Source organism: Columba livia, chromosome 18, assembly GCF_036013475.1.
Source record: "Columba livia isolate bColLiv1 breed racing homer chromosome 18, bColLiv1.pat.W.v2, whole genome shotgun sequence".
NCBI lineage: Eukaryota > Metazoa > Chordata > Aves > Columbiformes > Columbidae > Columba > Columba livia.
In genome coordinates, this window is record NC_088619.1 from 4,294,124 (window position 1) to 4,311,664 (window position 17,541).

Below are 17,541 nucleotides of genomic sequence, written 5' to 3' on the forward strand. Positions count from 1 at the left end.
GTGAAGTTCCCACGCCACCAGCCCCTGAGGTACCTGGACAGGTACCGAGACAGCAAGGAGCCCACCTACGGCATTTACTAGGGCTGGGCCTCCCCTCGAGGTGCTCAGCTCTGCGCTGGCTGGAAGGGCTGGGCTTATCCTTCCTTGGAAAAATCATTAAATGAACCCAGATCAAGTATTCAGTGCTCCTTTCATTGAGCCTTTCCCTTCTATACTGCCCCAGGATGTGTTTTTGCAGAGCTAGAAGCTGACATGCATTTGTTCCTGTTAAAGGCAGCAACTCCTTTGCCATCCCAGCCCTCCAGGAACCGGGTCTTGGAGGAAAGCACCCAAACTGCAGCACAACCTGGCAGCAAAAACCACGGGGAAAATCCAGTTTTCCTCAAGGGCCCCAAATCCCTAACCCCAGCAACCTTTCCTGCTGACACTGCTGGGTTTCTGTGCTGTGTTCCCCAGAATAAGGCTCCAGGGAGCTGCTGGGGAAAATGGCAGCCAGAGGGGTTGGTGTCCCAATGCCTGACAACCTTTGCTGTTAAGCAGTTCCCCAGATCCAACCTCAACCTCCTCTGGTGCAACTTGAGGCCGTTTCCTCTGCTCCTGGCGCTTGTTCCTGGGGAGCAGAGCCCGACCCCCCCTGGCTCCAAGCTCCTTTCAGGCAGTTCAGAGATCAGAAGGTCTCCCCTCAGCCCCTGTTCTCCAACTGAACCCCCAGGTCCCTCAGCCGCTCCCATCACACTTGTGCTCCAGCCCCTCACCAGCTCCTTTCTCTTCTCTCAACTCGCTCCAGCACCTCAAGGAATTTCTTGGCATGAGGGGCCCAAAACTGCCCCAAGTATTTGAGGTTTGGCTTCCCCAGTACCCAGTCCATGGGTCGGTCACTGCCCTGGTCCTGCTGTCCATGGGGCTGTGTGGTTCTGCAGGGGCTGGATGGGACAAATCCCCAACATTCGGTGTCAGGATGAGGCTTCCCGGGCTCAGGCCAGGTTGGGGTCACTCCGGGGAGGGTTTGTTGCCAGCAGCAGGCAGACAGGAGTGTGTCGGGGCTGTGATGCCAGGTACTGGGCAGGTCCCTTTGCAAACCCCACAGCGTCTGGTGGGAAAACAGAGATTGGAGAGGGGTTTGGGCCGTACCCAGTTCTTTGGTGTTTGATAAGCATTCGCCATGTCCAATGACCGGACTGAAATTCCTGATCATCTGGAGGATGAGCAGTTCCCGTCCACCCTCATGGGGAAGAGGCAACATCCCAGCTGGGGGGCACCAGCAGCTCCAGACCGTGGCAGCTCCGCAGAGGCCGTCTCGGGGCTTTTTTCAGTGCACCCTGGAGTTCGTGGTGGTTGTTTTTATTAGGGTGTCCAAAGCCCGTTTTAAGTTGTCTGAGAGCACCCCCTCCTGGGCATGGCAGAAAAGCACCGAGGAGAAAACTGAAGGAAGAGCTGCTGCTGGGTGTTCTGGGCCATCTTGCCTAAATCAGCGTCTTGAAGGTGGCTCTGCATCCTGCCAGGTGCCTGACAGGCGGTACGGAGACACCCAGAAGGAAAGGACACTGTTTTCCCACTCTGAAATCAGGCAGAGCAAACATGGGAGAAGATGGACGAGCTCGGGGACCTTTCCAGCTATGTGAGTTTATTTTGACAGTGTGGGACTTCTCCAGCCGAAGTGAAATTCCACAGTTCTCTCCAGGCTTAGCAGCTGCTCTGCACTGAAGTAGACACACACTTAGACAGCAGCCTTGACAAAGCCCATGCAGAAGGTTTCAGTGTTTTAAGCCATGAGGCGTGTGGGCTTTCCAAAGAGGTTTGAAACTCCCCCGGGGGCAGCCGAGCCCCGGGCCCGCTGGGGACTCCATTTCCCAGCACCGGCGAGAGAAGGGCCGGGCCGGGCCGGGCCGGGAAGGGCCGGGCGGGGCCGCTGCGGGCGGGGCCGGGGCTGCCGTGAGCCCGGGGCCCGGGACGAGGCGGCCATGGCCACCAGCCCCGCGCGCGCTGGGGGCCTTGGGCGCGAGGGCGCCCCGTGTCGCGGCCACGGGACGCGGAGCGGCGGCGGTTGGTGCGGCCGGTGCGGTCGGTGCCGTTTGTGCGGTTGGTGCGGTCGCTGCGGTTGGTGCCGCGGCGGCTGCTCCGTCCTGCAGCATCGCGGGAGGTGCTGTTCATCCCGGCGACTTGTGCGTTTGGAGACTTCGGTTGACGCCTTGAGCTACTGGAGAGTGTGCAGAGAAGAGCAAGAGAGCTGGTGAGGGGCTGGAGCACAAGTGTGATGGAGCGGCTGAGGGACCTGGGGGGAGACCTTCTGATCTCTGAACTGCCTGAAAGGAGCTTGGAGCCAGGGGGGTCGGGCTCTGCTCCCCAGGAACAAGCGATGGGATGAGAGGAAACGGCCTCAAGTTGCGCCAGGGGAGGTTGAGGTTGGATCTGGGGAACAATTTCTCCCCCAAAGGGCTGTGGGGCATTAGAAGAGGCTGCCCAGGGCAGTGCTGGAGTCACCATCCCTGGAGGGGTTGGGCACGGGTAGTGGTGGACTTGGTAGTGTGAGGTTTATGGTTGGACTCTTTTCCAACCAGAATACTTCTGTGATTCCGGGTGTGTTTAAGGCTGAGCTGGAGCCTGGTTTTTGGGGGGCTTGGAGAGGTCCGAGCAGCAGGGAGCCAGCCGGGGGGGCAGCAGAGGGGCGTAGGTTGAACAGCAAGTGGGGAAATCCTCCTGTCCCTGCAGGTCGGCGTGTGGACGCGACCAAGGATCTTCGGTCCCCCCCTGGGGGTTGACATCGGAGGAATCTGCGGAGAGACCGTCTTGAGCAAGGGAAAGCCCGGCTCTTGCGATGGTGAGTGTGACGGGTGCTCAGGCAGGCCCGGGAAATGCCCAGTGCTGCCCTGGCACTGGTTGGGAGGCACGAGCCGTCCCGAGGGCTGGGGGCTTCTGCCCAGCTGGCAGGCAGGAGGGGCTGAGCCCCCTGGTGTCACTGAAGGGGTCACATCTCGCTGCTCCCCCGGGCTTTCAGCTGCCATTTCCCAAGCAGCGCGGGCGGGACGAGGGTGTTGCTGGTGCTGCTGGGTTCTCGGGAGAAACCTGCCTCTGGCTTGAGTGTGCTAACAAAGTCCAGCTCAGGCTCGCTTGGTTTTCTAATGAGGGAATATGTCTTTCTCCACAGGCTACGCAAGCCAAGAGAGGTTTAAGTGGTAAGTACACTGGCCTGGTCTCCTTTCACTGTGCGTAGGTGCTTTGGTCTGCTGGGAACGCCTGGGGTGGAGGAGGGGGACACTGGGATGAGGTGGCAGCCCTGGCTACCGCAATGGTCACCATCTGTGTGTGGAAGGTGCAGCTCAGGGTATTGTGTCATTCCTGACCCAAAGATATTCACCTGCCTCTCCAATCAAAGGGATTTAGTTCCTGGGTTCCTGTATTCTGTGGTTGTGGGTTTTCCCAAATCTGGGGGAGAATATATATGTTTATTTCAGTTCTTCCCCTCCCCTGCTCCCTAACTGCTGGTTTAGAGGCCTCTTGCTGCCCTTGACACTGGGAGCTTCTCTGCACCAGCTCTATGAGCTCACCTGCCTCAGCACCTTGACTTTGTTTTGTTTCAGGCTCTATGGATGACACCCTTGAGGACCTTTTGAGATATGATGGTAAAATGAAGCTTCTCTGCAGCTGCAAGGGCAGCATCGTGGTCCTGGTCCTCCCTTCCTGGGAGCAGGAGCTGCTGGTGCAACAGCCCTTGATGCGCGAGGGGCTCCAGTTGTGAGGGGGAGGCAGCGGGGAGCAGAGGGGAGAGCCGGGTGCCCAGAGCCAGAGGCCACTCAGTAGGTTGGCCGTCGGTCTGGGGAGGCGAAGGAAAGTTTGTCCATGATTAAAAGCCTCTGTGGTCCTTGAGAAGCCGACAAATCCTCCCGTGGAGCGCCCAGGCCGGGGCTATGCCCGTGTCCATCATCCTGATCTCTCCCTGTATGTTTCCAGTTGAACCCCGTTGTACAGCCGGTGGGAGAGCCTTGAAGACCAGCATGCGGGTCACCAAGGAGTGAGTGCCTTTCAGATCTCTGCGTGCTCCCCACGTCCTCCTGACCTGCCCCGTCCTCAGCTTGTACACTCGCTCTCTGCCCCGACAGGTTGCCTGCGGAGGTTTGCAATGTCCCTGGAGAGGACAAGGCAGCTGCAGGGGTGAGCCCTGATGTGGGGAGAGAACCTGGATGTCCTGAGGGCTGGGGCTGAGGTGTCTGGCATCACTGGCAGGGGCAAAAAGCCAGGAGAGGGGAGTGGGTGGCTGGTGGGAGACGGGCTTCCAGGTACCGAGGATGGAGCAGAGCCCGGCAGCACCCGCTGCTGCAGCCCGGCCTTCCTGGGTGCGCTTCGGCTCCAGCGTCGTAGGAAGAGCCCTCAGCCAAAGCAATGGCCATGGGTGTTCCTGACGCTTCTCCCAGAGGCAGTAGCAGGATCTCAGCACAGGACTCAGGGCTCAGAGCGTTTCAAGTACCAAAATCCCCCCCGTCTCAGCCCCCGTGCACTGCAGCCGCGGCCCCAGCACCAGCCTCCCAAGGGAGAAGCAGTGCTGAGGCATCCGCAGCGCTCGCCCTGTGCCCGTCCTCATCCTCTTGCTTTCCAGGACAAGGACGACTGGGACTGGGATTTCCTGGGGACATCGAAACCCAGTTCTGGCCCAGGGAAGATGCCCGTGAAACGTGGCACTGAGCGCAGCTCTGAGACAACAGCAGAACAGAGCAGCAGGAAAGGTAAGCAGGTTGCTGGATGCCTCCTCCTTGTAGGAAAGGAATCGGCAGCCTGGCTGAGTGTGTGTGAGGTCCCAGCTGATGAAATGGAAAGCCACCCAGTCCCATCTCTGATTAAGCAGTGCGGTCGTTCCTAGAGCAGCTTGATAATGGGGTTGGTTGTGCCACAGCTCAGGGAGTGCCCCAGGTTACAGAACTGGCCTTTCCTTTCCGGGAAGGGAGGCTCAGATCTTCCCTTGGGCCTCACCTGGCCTGTTGTGCAGGGTGCCAAAGGAGAACGAGTTTTCGGGGTCAGGATTTGGGTGGCTGTAGCATCCCCAGTCCACGGCAAAGCCCAGCGGGGGCACGTCTGGGTGGGTCCTGGCTGCACTGGGCTGTGTTACAGGCACTCGCCCCTCTTGTTCCTGCAGTGGGGATGCTCATGGGTCTGATAGTCCCCTCAAATGGCCCTTTCCCCCCATAAATCCACTCTGGACACCAGTAGCAGCCGGTGGGTTGTGGCAAGGGCCAGGGTGTGTTGGTAGAGCAGGGGCTTTGGGTGAAGAGGGGCAGGAACGATCCGATTGGAAACTTGCAAAGCTCAAGAAGCTCCTGGTGTTGCCAGAGCTGGAAACCCCAGTGTCAGTGACCCCCAGCCATGTCCCAGCAGTGGCTGCAGGGGCACAGGGCAGGCAGTGGCGCGTTGCCGCTTTGTCACTTGCTGTGAGGTTCAGTCAGGGAAAAGACATTGAAAAAGGACTTTGTAAATGGTCCAGGGAGAGAAGAGCAGGCAGGGCTGCTTTGATCTCTTGTTGTTTAAAAACCAAACCCCACCCTGCTCAAACCTCCTCCCATGTGCCATCCCATCCCCAGAGCTGCCCCCACGCCAGACGCCCCTGCGCACCGTGGCCCCGGTCCAGAGGAGGAAGACGTCGATGTTCGAAGATGCTGAAGACGACGACCTGTTGGATGTGCTGAGACGTGGCAAAGGCCCAAAAAAAGAGTAAGGGCAGTGATGAGGTGGTGGCAGTAACGCAGGGGGTGGGCTGCGCGTTGAGCTGGTGCCACCGTGCTGGGGGGGGATGCTGGAGCTTCTGCCCGTGGGTCCCAGCAAGGCGCAAGAGCAGCTGGTTTGGCAGAGAAGAGCCAGAGCAGCCTGGCCAGGCTGTGTGAGGAGGGACAGCCCTGCCTCTGCGAGAAACCATCTGCCACCGTGTCCCCACAGAGAGGAGCTCCGGCCAGCGTGCTCCACGCTGGACGACTTGTTCGGACGAGGCTCCGCGGCCAAAGTCCTGGAAAAGCCAGGTACGGGAGAGCATAGGGAGTTCAAAGTGGATAAAAACTCCCAGAAGCAGGCAGGTGAGCGCAGCCAGGGACGCTGGGCAGGTCTGCAGAGGTGACAGCATTGGCTTGGGCTAGCGAGCTTGATTTCTCGTGGCCTTGCAGGGGAAATGCCCTTTCTGTCGGGTGAGCAGGGCGGTCCAGGGGCTCTGGGTCAGCGCGGGAAGGCGGCTCATGCACAAGTGTTGTGCTCTGCCCTCGAGGCAGCCTGGCAGGGGGAGGAGGAGGAGGGGAGGGCTGGTGTCTTTGCAGCAGCTGCTCCTCTGGGCGCTGACTCAAGGCTCCTTGTCTGAACAGAGGAGGAAGAGCGCGGGGACAAGAAGGAGCTTGTCTTCGGAGAGTACAAGCCCTCGATGGGCTCCAGGCCCGCGGTCCAGCCGGCGATGGGGCAGTTGGTGAGGTACGGTGCTGTGCGTGTGTCTGGAGCGTCGCTGTCCCTGCGGGGGAGCAGGCAGGTCCTCGGGTCCCCTGGCAGGCAGGTCTGCAACTGCTTCTCCTTCCTCAGGTTTTCTGCCAACAGCAGCAGCGAAACAAACCCAGAGCCCCGCTCCACACCTCGTCCTCCCCGCAGACGGAACCCCGTGCGGAGGAGAAGGGCCGGAGACGACTGGCTGGGCTGGGAGGATGAGGATTTCATGGACCCCGCCAGCCAGCTCGGGGCTGCAGAGGAGGCAGCACCTAAACCCGACCCAATGGACTGGCTGATCGATGCCTTGGCTCGCAGGAGAGCCGAAGAACAGGCCAAGGCACAGGAGACAAAGGCCGAGCCCACGGAGACCCAGGAGAAGAAAGCCAAGCGCTCAGAGACTGAGGAGAAAAAGGCCGAGCCCTCGGAGGCCCAAGAGAAAAAGAACGAACCCTCGGAGGCCCAAGACACAACGGCCGAGCCCTCAGAGACCGCGGGCGAAGGGCCGGGTCCCCGCTCTCCCGGCAGGTAAAGGCCCGGTCAATGGCCGCAGCGCTGCCGTCTGCTCCACGTGTGGCTGCTGCAGCAGCAGCTCTCAGCAGCGCTTGCCTCAGACTGACCCAATTCGTGTTAAGCACTTTCTCATATCCAGTTGGGGTAATGCCGCGGGTCTTTGTCCCGCTGATCCAGCCCACAGTCCCGTTCCCCTCGGCAGGTTCAGACTTGTGCCGTCCCAATGGGGCTCAGAAGGGAATTGCAGCCCCAGTGCCTGGAGCGGTGGGCAGGGGGTGCGAGCTGGGGGTGCCCGGGGAAGGGGGCGCATGCAGCCAGGGGAGCACCAGGGACGGAGCTGTTGGCGTCTCTGCTCCCTCGGCAGCCAAAAGGCTGAATCCTGCCGCAGGCGAGCGGGACGGAGGCTTCACCTGCGAGGCATGAACTGGCGTTGGGGAGGGATCTTGTCTTTCGTGGCCTCCTCGGCTTGACCACTTTGGGTGCTTTTTGCTTGCAGCCAGCTGGCCGCCTCCCCAGCAGCATCGGACTGTCGGGCAGAGCTGCTGAGCGCCCAGGCCCGTGTGGCAGAGCTGGAGAGCCAGGTGAGCCCCAGCGCCTGCTGGATGGGGGCCATGGGTGACCCAGGGGGAGGAGAAGGGGCCAGGTCTGCTCCAAACAGCATCAGGGTGATGGGAGAGAGGAGGAACCTCCCTGTGCAGAGATGCCAACAACGGCCATCGAGTGCTGCTGTGGGGGTTCTGTCCCCGGGGCAGCACAGGAACCTTCTCCTGGGTGCCCGGCAGGTCCGGATGCTGGAGGAGGAGCGGGCGCAGCAGAAAGTGTTATTGGAGAGTGCCCAGCGGCAGCACCAGGAGCACCTGGATGTCCAGGAGAGCAGCCACAGGTACCGGGCTCTGGCCTGTGCTCCCCTCCTCCGGCAGGTCCTTGCCCACAGCCCCGTCCATCTCCCCTGGGGGGACAGTGCTGGGGCGCGTCCCAAATCCAGCCCTGGGTGGGTGACACTGAGCAGAGGGGTCTGTCCCTTTGCCAGCACGTCCCCAAGCAGGGCACCGCACTGGGCAGCAGCAGAGGGTTCAGGGCTCAGAATGCAGAGAGCGAAGCTGCCCCTGCCTCAGTTTCCCCACGCACACAGCAACACCGATCTGCTGCTAAATCCCCATGTGCCCTTTGGGTGCACAGTGCCGCGTGCTGCAAGGAAAGCAACACTCGTTCGGTGCCGTGACCCCTTACGGGCTCTCTCCCGGCAGGACCTCAGTGAACGTAATGAAGGACAACTATGAGCAGCAGGTGGAGATGCTGCGGCGGCAGAACGAGCAGCTGGTGGCTCAGCTGCGGCAGGAGCGGCAGGACACGGCGCGGGATCGGGCAGAGCTGCTGGCACAGCACCGGCTGGAGCTGCAGCAGCTGCGGGAGCAGCACCGGCTGGAGCTGCAGCAGCTGCGGGAGCTGCAGAGGTGAGAGCGGCACGAGCGGCACGTGGTGCCGGTGCCCCCGGTCTGGGTGAAGGAACCAGGGAACAGTTTGGGGAAACGGTGGAAGGAGAATGGAGAGTCCAGAAGCGCTGGGTTGAGGGCAGCCCAGTGGCTTTTGGAGTGGGGATTTGCTTTGCAGGCAGAGACAGGGAGATCTGGCTGGAGGAGTCATTCCGAGGGAATGCATTGCATTTTGAAAGATGCTGAAACCCATGTTTTCCCTCCCCCAGATCCCTTTTATTCAGAACAATGAGTTGCTGATGTCCACACAGTTTGGGTCAATAAGAAGTCTGGTTTTGGTAGAGAAGCCCATAAACCCCAGATGTGGTCCATCCCAGATGGGGATGGCAGTCCGTGGGATGCCCCGTGACAGACCAGCCTGCCAGCTCAGCTCCTGGGACCTGGTTCTCAGCCCCACGACTGAGCCTCTTGCATGGTGCCCGTCACGGGGAGCACCAGTTTGTAACAGCCCGTGGTGGGCTCCTTCCCCATGTCCTGCAGGGAGTCTGTCGAGGAACTGCGCAAGAAACACGAGGAGCAGCTCCAGCACATCAAGTGGCTGAAAGAGAGAGAGATGGATGTGCTGACCGGCACCATTACACACATGAGGTACCGACAGCCGGTGTCGTGTCCCCACGTTGATCCCTGGCCGCGGTGTTCCCTGACCTCTGGGGAACCAGGCCCGGAGCACGGGAGGAACAGGGGCCATCCTCTCTCCCACCCGCTGCCCCCAGGGATGCTGAGCTGTTGTTTAGGATCTGTCCTTGCTCCCTGAAACAGCAGCTGCATCTTCCTACTGCTCTGCTCTGATCCCGAGAGGTTCGGGGCAGGGCTGCCCGGCCCATGGCCCGGCACACGTCCCCCTCTCCTTCACAGTGAGACAAAGTGTGTCCCCCAGGGTGACCCTCCCCTGGCTCCTCTGCACAGGTCTCTGGACAGCATCACTGAGAGGATGGAGAAGTTCTCCAGTGACCTGCAGAACGTGTGCAGGAGGAGCATGGAGGAGGAGCAGAGCCGTGTCCAGGAGCTGGTGGCCAACACGCAGGCCAGGCTGGGCGAGCAGACTTGGCTGCTGGAGCAGGTGAGCCCACGCTGTGTCCTCTGCCCGGGCCAGGCTCCTGGCTGGGTCCGGGGCGTTTCTCTGGCCCACTGGAGGTCCCTGGCCTGGAGCCCGTGAATGGCGTCTGGCCCTGCAGCATCTGGCAGGCTCACGGGTGGGTCCTGCTCAGCGGGGAGACGTTCAGCGCTGCCTGCTTGTGACAGAGATGTCACTCAGGGTGGTGAGAATGGGGGTGTCCCAGGAACAGGCTCCACCAGCCCCTTTCAGCTGCTGACTGAAGCGTCAGTTGCCTCTGTCTCTCCCCGTTACCCATGAGGAGTTTGGGCAGCCAGAGCAGGCGCAGCCGCCTCTGTTGTGAGTCTGGGGAGAGGAAAGCCCCACGGTGGGTGAGGCAAAACCTCCCTGTGCCATGGGGATGTGTCTAGAGCCGGTTCTGCTCTCCGCGGGGCTGTCCAGAGGGGACATGTGGCACAGACAGTGTGGCAGAGCTGCATTTTTCAGGGCTGCCAGGGTGGCAAAGGACCACTCAGGCTGGGTATTTCCAGTGCCGAGGAACTGCCGTGTGGTGAGCGTGTTTGAGGGTGTGCAGCACGGTGAGGGGCTCCATCCGTTCTGGGCAAGGAGTGTGTGTGTGTATCCAGTCCCAGCTCTGCCAGCCCTGCTCCCCACAGGCAGGTGGGTGGGTGAGGGCTGTGCTGGAGCACCGGGGACTGTTGCTCTGCACCCAAAGCGGCCACACGAGGAGCTCAACAGGGGCTCTGCCTCCCCTTGGGAAGACGGGAGATGGTGTCCAGGATGGGGCAGGTGATGCATCAGTTTCCCCCATGCCCACCCTAGGAGCGGGCAGAGCTGAAGATCCAGCGCCAGGAGCTGAAAGCCAAGGAGGAGCAGCTGGCGAGAGACAGGCAGAGGCTGGACGAGGCCTGGCAAGAAATGCGGCTGGAGAAGGAGAAGGTGATCGGGGCCATGCAACCTGTCCAGAAGCAGCAGGAGATGATTAGAAGCACAAAGGAGGTATGTGGAGCATCTGTGCCACGGTTCGCAGCCGTGCATGGGCCCTCAGCACAAGCCAGGGTCTCACACCCCTCCTGAAGTTGTGAATCCTGTGCCGGGAGGGGAACAAGGGGACGCCCAGAGGAGCCCCAGCGCAGGGCAGCGAGGGTCCCTGTCCCCAACCTCCCCACCCGCTCTGCCTTGCAGCTCTTGGCCCAGAAGCACGCAGAGGGGGAGCGAGCCCTGGGGGAGGCACGCAGGATGCAGTCCGAGTTCTGGGACAAGCTGCAGGTCCTGCAGCAGCAGGAGGAGCAGCTGAAGCAGCGGGAGGAGCAGCTGAGGCAGGAGAAGGAGCAGCTGAGGCAGGAGAAGGAGCAGCTGAAGCAGCAGAAGGAGCAGCTGAGGCAGGAGAAGGAGCAGCTGAAGCAGTTGCAGGAGCAGATGAATCAGCAACAGGAGCAGATGAAGCAACAGCTGGAGCAGATGAAGCAGCAGCCAGAGCAGCTGAAGCAGCAGCTGCAGCAGCTGAAGCAGGAACAGGAGCAGCTGAAGCAGGAAAAGGCCTCCGTATCTTCCATGTTCAGTGCCCAGATGCAGCTGCTGAAGTTCCAGGCCCAGCAGGTGAGGTGGGGGGAGAGCGGGGCTGGAAGGGGCTGCGGAGCCGCTGAGGGAGCTGGGCTGGCGGAACCCGATGGGGCCCTGAGAGCCGGGGGGTCTCCTGAGATCATGGCTGAGCCCTGGGCTGGGCCGGGTGGGCTCGAAGAAGCCGCGGGCAGCCAGAGCAGTGACACCACAGACAAGGAGAGGGGGATGCTCGCAGCTTGTCTCAGGCTGGCTCCACGTCCAACCCGAGATGGACATCGTCCTTGGCTCGGAGGGGTTGCCCTCTGCTCAGCCCGTCCCTGGGTGGGAGACGCCGGCTCTGCTGGACTCTGGCTTTGTGGTGTCCCCATTCTGTGCCGTCGGGTCCCCGCTGGGTCTTTCCCCAGGCAGGGACGCTCTTGGAGGCTTCCCCCATGGGTCTTGCTCAGGCTGCGAGGTTCTGGGCTCTGGAGGAGCACAGGGAGGGGTCCCCTTCACGGGGGACATGGCACGAGGGAGGCTTTGGGATGCTTCTCTTGTTGGTGAGCAACACCTTGGATTGTGACCCTGTTTCTGTGGCACTTTCTGGGATCCATCCCACACATCCTTCCTCTCTTCTCAGGGGAACAAAGAGTTAGAGACGCAGAGAATCTTCTTGGAGAACCTGAAGAAATTACGATACAACATTTCACGGCTGTCAACAACCCCTCCATCCTCCTCCCGTTCTGTGGACGATACCATTGAGTATACACATGCATTAATAGGGGCCCTGAGGAAAGCATCTCCACCTGTGCAAGTAGTCAATCTGTCCTCCATTCTCCGGCCTCCCATTACTTTCAAGACCCTTTAATCAGGCTCTGCCCCAGTGTCCATTCTGTCAGCTCTGCTTCTGACATGACTTGTAATAACATCGGATGTGAGACTGTGGGTACGCGTTAGAGGCCTCAAGGACTGCAGGAGTTCGCTTGGACACTTCACCTCTGCCCGCGTCCCGACCGTCCTCCCTTCTCTGGATGAAGAGAAGCCGCTAAATTAATGTGGACTCTGGTAAAGTTACAAAGACGTACCCATCATTAACCCATGACGTGCTAAATGCTTTTTAACCAGCTGCAAAACGAGAGGATATTTTTCAAGTTTTAAATCCTTCTGCCTGACAAAGAGATCAGAAGATTAAGGAACACGTTGTTTAGAAGCAGAGCTTAGCTTATATTTGACTAGTAATTAATAGTAAGAAACTCATCCGTTACAACTAACTTCATACTAACCTTATGGTAGCTCACAGGAAAGAGATTGGAGAACCACCTGGTGATAATGTGAATAGAGAAACCTTGCTGACATAAACAGTCACCATTGTATAAATTAAATGATGAGGAAAAGTGGCCTCTGAATGAAACTCTGAATGATGCCTCGTTAACGTTCTTCTTGAAGAGAGAAGGCAAGTGCAGTCAAGTGATGGAAGCTGATATGTTTTCCACTTTGCAAAAACAGAGTGGCAGGCAGAATGTGGTATTAACTTGCCACCCCAGGATCCAGCTGTGTTCACGTTAAAAAGGGAGCAGAATAAAGCTCAGGAGAAGCTGAAACCATGTTGTTCAGCATGTAGAATAAGACAGAAAACTCCCCTGATGAGAGGGGAGGGTGAGAAAGAAGACTGCGTGTCCCCACAGGGCGTGGAATTGAAGATGATGTGCCTTCAGCTTCCGAGCTGGTGAAACTGTGCAGAAAGAAGAGAAAAACATGGAAAAGAATCTGAGATTTTAGTTGAGACTGGAACATTTGATTTGGTTTTTAATCAGGAATTGATACCATTAGATGAAGATTTTGTACCTGTGGTGGGAGCTACTGGCCAAGGAGACAAAGCTTTCTTCATCAGCCAATCCAACAGAAACTGGAAAACAAAATGCAATTCCTAAGTTCTTATCTATGTCCAGATCTCCAAAACCGTTACGGAGACGAGACTTAGGAAAACAATTGCAAGCAATAATAACATTCAAACAAGGTGAAGTGACAAAATGGAATTCCTAAGTTCTTATCTACGTTTGGGTCTCCAAAACCGTTACGGAGACAAGACTTAGGAAAACAATTGCAAGCAATAATAACATTCAAACAAGGTGAAGTGACAAAATGCAATTCCTAAGTTCTTACCTATGCCTGAGTCTCCAAAACCGTTACGGAGACAAGACTTAGGAAAACAATTGCAAGCTATAATAACATTCAAACAAGGTGAAGTGACATTCAAGATAAAAGAACAGCCACAGAAACCAAAGAAGACCATGTGCAATGCACAGCAAGTTTGCTAAATTGGGTGAGATGCAGTGGGTATCGAGCTTCCCAACAGAAAGCCCAGCTGATCCAGTGCCAAGTGACTTATCTGGGATTCGAGATCTCCGGAGAGCACCAGAGCTGGGGATGGAGCGACAAGAAGCTGTTTGCCGGACACCAGAACCTGCAGCGGTAAAAGAGCTCCGGGCGTTTCTTAGAATGAAACCTTGGTGCAGACTTTGAGTTTATAATGATGGACTTTGAGTAAAGCCTTTCTATGAACCGTGAAACAAAAGGACTTCCAAGTTGAATTGGACAAGAGAAGCATCTGAGGGCATTTGCACAACTCAACAAAGAGCCTGGGTCTCCCAGATATCACCAAGCCATTGGAGTTATGCTCACACGAAAGGCAAAGCATTGCTCTGCGTGTTCTGGCACAGCAACTAAGAGCTCAGAACCGAGCGGCTGCTGCTTCCCTAAGCAATCAGATGAAGTGAGCCAAGGCTGGCCTGGATGTCGTGGAGCTGTGGCAGCTCTTGGACTCGCTGTACAGGAAGCTCCTGAGTTCACCGTGGGACAGAAAGTGTCCCATACAGTCCCAACCGTACTGGAACAAAAAGGTACCCATGGGTTATCTGCCTCAAGATTCCTGAATACCAGGCAGTACTGGTGGACCTAGACGATGTGAATATTGTCGCTACCAACATTGTCACTGCAGCCCCTTTCCTCAGTGGGTCTGTTTCAGAGCCTGTGGTCCAGGATTGCTTGGAAACAGTGGGAGCTGTTTCCTCCAGCAGACGGGATTTAAAGGAACAGCCGCTGGAAGACGCTGAAGACTCCTGGTTCTCCGCTGGAAGCAGCTTTGTAAAGCAAGGAGTACATAGAGCTGGGGATGCCCTAACAACTACCCACGAGGTAATCGAAGCCAAACCTTTGCCTCCTGGGACTTCTGCCCGGACAGCTGCGCACACACGAGCTTTAGAATTATCCAAAGAGAAGAAGATTAATATTTGGACAGATTCCAAGTGTGCTTTGGGAGTGGTGCGTGCCCATGGAGCATTTGAAAAGGACCAAGTTTATTAACAGCACAAGAACAGATTAAATGAGATACTCCAGTTGGCGGAAGCTGTGCTGTTACTAGAAAAGTTGCCATCATGCATTTCAAGGAGCATCAAGAAGGAGACACTGATCAGGAAACTGGAAATAAACTGGCAGCTGATACTGCGAGACGAGCTGCTGGAAAGACAGAGAGAGCAATGAGAGTGATGCCTCTGAGCCCGGATGGCTGCCTCCTCGAACCAGCATCAGTAAACCCTACCTTGCAGTGCATTAACAGAGACCTTCTCAGGTTGGCCAGAAGCATTCCCCTGCCCAACTAGTAACGCTAGAACAGTAACTAAAGCTTTGTTAAATGAGACCGTACCCCGACTTGGGGTACCCGCTGTGATGTCCTCTGCTAGGGGGCCCCGTTTTGTTGCACAGGTAGTGCCGCAAGTCAGTAAAGCATTAGAGATCGATTCGCAGTTGCAGACTCCCTACAAGCCTTAAGCAAGTGGGCAGGTAGAAAAGAAAATGAGTCACTTTATGGAACAGCCCATAAACAGAATTTGCCAGGAAGCTAACTGGAAGTAGAATCCAGCACTACCTTTAGCGCTGCTCAGAATGAGACGGAAGCCTCGAGCCAAGGAAAACTGAAGTCTTTTCTTTCAAGCCAATAGATGAAGTTTCTGTGAAAGCTTTTCCATGTCAGCCTTGAGAAGAGAAGTGGAATGGACTGCTCCAGCTGTTGCTGACGGCCTTTACCGCCATCAAGATTAAAGAACAACCCGCCTGGATTCACTGTTCAAGAGTGAAGAAAGCAGCAGATAAGAAACAGACGTTGGAACCAGTAGGACCTACCGCTTTCCAGTTCTCTCAGCGTTGATCTCAGTGACTCTGAAAGATTATGCTCTTTAATGCCTAAAGATCCAGTAGAAGCTGCTGTGGCTTGAACTTACCTGTCCTCTGTCAGAGGACAGCAGAGCGGGGACCCCAAATCGGGGTATGGTCTCATTTAACAAAGCTTTAGATACTTTTGCAGCTTTACTAGCTGGGCAGGGGATGCTTCTGGCCAACCTGAGAAGGTCTCTGTTAACACCAGCAAACCGCCTTTTCTAGGGAGTTTGGAGAAATCTAGTTGCTAATGTTGTCCTGCTACATTTCCTTTTCTAATTGTTCTCATTTGTACCATATTTATCATATTAAGATTGTTTTCCAGACACAGTTCACATTGCTGGGTCACTTGGTTCCAAATACTATATAAATTCACTCTTTCCTTTTAATTGGATATTGGGATAGAGCATCAGCTCCCCAGTGAGTTTACTGATGTTGGTTCGATAACATAACCAGAATTTGGTTAACAATGTGTAAGGCTTCATTTTATTGATTCCTCTCCAATCCTGCACTAACTCTATAGCTTTACCGTCTAGTTTCTTTACTCGCATTCTATCAGCAGTCCAAACTGCAGGAAGTCACTTGTCCTTCTCTGGAGCCTCTGCTTCCTTCAGCTTTCCAGAAGACATCTTTGTGTTTTCCAGCACATCCTCCTTTCACCGCCCTGCAGAAACTCCTTGTGCCTCTGTGCCATCCCCAACACTGACGCCGTTCTCTTGGTCAGTAGGAACTCAAAGGAGAAGATAGTGATACTGCTCTGAGGACAAAAACAAGTAGTACTAATTAACCACATGCTGACAGTAGATGTTCTGCCCTTCTTTCCACTGCTCCTATTTTTGTAGCACTATCTCAAAGCATTTTGCAACTGTCAGTTATGGAGATTTGATGTGAAAACCAACAGGCGGTGGTGGCAGAAACTGGAAATTTGACCTGGAATGATGGAGTCAGTATTTGAGGGCAGAAATCAGTTGACCAAGGTCGTTGGGTCTTCATCGAGAACATGGAGAACTTGTGCAGCGACCTGCAGAACTGGGGGCTGTTGCTCTGCACACATCAGGGAAGTGTCTCCTCACCCTCCCCACTGGGCCTGGGGCCACGGTGCCCAAGGCCTGAAGCTTTTCTGACAGCTTCTCTCCCTGCCTTTCTCCCAGAGACCGCGCAGCAGCGGCTGAGCACGGCTCACCAGAGGAGATGGAGTGAACAGCCCCGCGAGGAGCTGCCCGACCGCCCTGTGACACCGCTGACCGCAGCCCAGGACCTCGGCGCCCCGACTGAGGGTCTCTCCAGCACCCTGGGTGAGGCTTCCACGCTCTGTGGGTGGGAAGGGACATGCGGGGGGGCAGCTGCGCTTGTACCTGGGTCTCCGGAGGCTTGGGATGGTCCTGGGGGCTGGTTTAGTGCCCCTGTATATAAACCTCAGGTGTGAGTTGGCCTCCGCATCCTCTGCAGGGGCTCAGCGGAGCTCTCTGAGGCAGGGCAGTGCCCGGAGGGGGCAGGAGGGGAGAGGCAGGTGAGTTAAAGCCCGTTTGCCCTGGCTTTGTGGTGTCCCCATCCTGTGCCGTCAGGTCCCCGCTGGGTCTTTCCCCAGGCAGGGACGCTCTTGGAGGCTTCCCCCATGGGTCTTGCTCAGACTGCGAGGCTCTGGGCTCTGGAGGAGCACGGGGAGGGGTCCCCTTCACGGGGGACATGGCACGAGGGAGGCTTTGGGATGCTTCTGTTGTTGGTGAGCAACACCCTGGACTGTGACCCTGTTTCTGTGGCACTGCCTGGGATCCATCCCACACATCCTTCCTCTCTTCTCAGGGGGATGATTACTGAGAAAAGGAGAAGATCCTCTTGGAGCCCCTGAAGAAAGCACCATACAACACTTCACGTCTGTCAGCATCCCGTCCGTCCTTCTGCCCTTCTCCGGACCACAATTTCTTTGAGGTTACGCAGTTATTTCTGGAGATCCCGAGGAAAGTGCCCTGTGCACTTCACCTCTACCAGCGTCCCGGCCGTCCTCCCTGCTCCTGGCCACCATTCTTAGAGGGTTTCTTAGAGAAATGGGTTTAAAAGCCCAAGTCTCTTTTGCCTTGTGTTCCCTCCCCCTGAGAGGCCCCCAGCCTGGACTGTTTCTCTGCTGTACCTTTTAAGTTGTTTTTAATCTCATAATTAAAGTATCTTTCTAAAGCGCAAACGTCTGAGACTCTGATACAGGGACCTTGAGGTCAAGAACATTTCTGTGACAGTTTGTGCGCATGAATCCGCGTGTGGCACTACTTTGCTGATGGAGCTGGGAAGGAA

General features: G+C 56.9%; 1 protein-coding gene across 3 annotated transcripts; it reads left to right on the top strand.

Moving 5' to 3' along the window:
* The first annotated feature begins 710 nt into the window (after nt 1-710).
* On the top strand, nt 711-17,434 carry LOC135575742 (fas-binding factor 1 homolog). Of its 3 annotated transcripts, none has more exons than XM_065034553.1 (19): nt 711-2,230; nt 2,710-2,818; nt 3,146-3,173; nt 3,579-3,620; nt 3,949-4,009; nt 4,098-4,718; nt 5,568-5,697; nt 5,920-6,053; nt 6,333-6,435; nt 6,541-6,969; nt 7,451-7,535; nt 7,737-7,837; nt 8,202-8,408; nt 8,928-9,035; nt 9,354-9,507; nt 10,324-10,500; nt 10,687-11,100; nt 11,684-12,108; nt 16,407-16,533. In XM_065034553.1, exons 6-18 carry the CDS (start codon nt 4,160-4,162, stop codon nt 11,909-11,911), a joined length of 2,829 nt encoding a protein of 942 aa, XP_064890625.1. In that variant the 5' UTR covers nt 711-2,230; nt 2,710-2,818; nt 3,146-3,173; nt 3,579-3,620; nt 3,949-4,009; nt 4,098-4,159; the 3' UTR covers nt 11,912-12,108; nt 16,407-16,533. The 3 variants fall into 3 exon arrangements, with proteins under 3 accessions (XP_064890625.1, XP_064890628.1, XP_064890627.1); XM_065034556.1 differs by lacking the exon at nt 11,684-12,108 and adding an exon at nt 17,059-17,434 and having other exon boundaries at nt 712-2,230; nt 16,407-16,550; XM_065034555.1 differs by having other exon boundaries at nt 712-2,230; nt 5,920-5,999.
* Nucleotides 17,435-17,541: the final 107 nt, after the last annotated feature.

Excerpts from the sequence above, each read along its gene's own strand:
- LOC135575742 (XM_065034553.1), top strand. The coding sequence starts at position 4,160 with ATGTGGGGAGAGAACCTGGATGTCCTGAGGGCTGGGGCTGAGGTGTCT. Across the intron at positions 6,970-7,450 it reads GGTCCCCGCTCTCCCGGCAG|CCAGCTGGCCGCCTCCCCAG; the intron begins GTAAAGGCCCGG and ends TTTTGCTTGCAG. Across the intron at positions 10,501-10,686 it reads TGATTAGAAGCACAAAGGAG|CTCTTGGCCCAGAAGCACGC; the intron begins GTATGTGGAGCA and ends TCTGCCTTGCAG.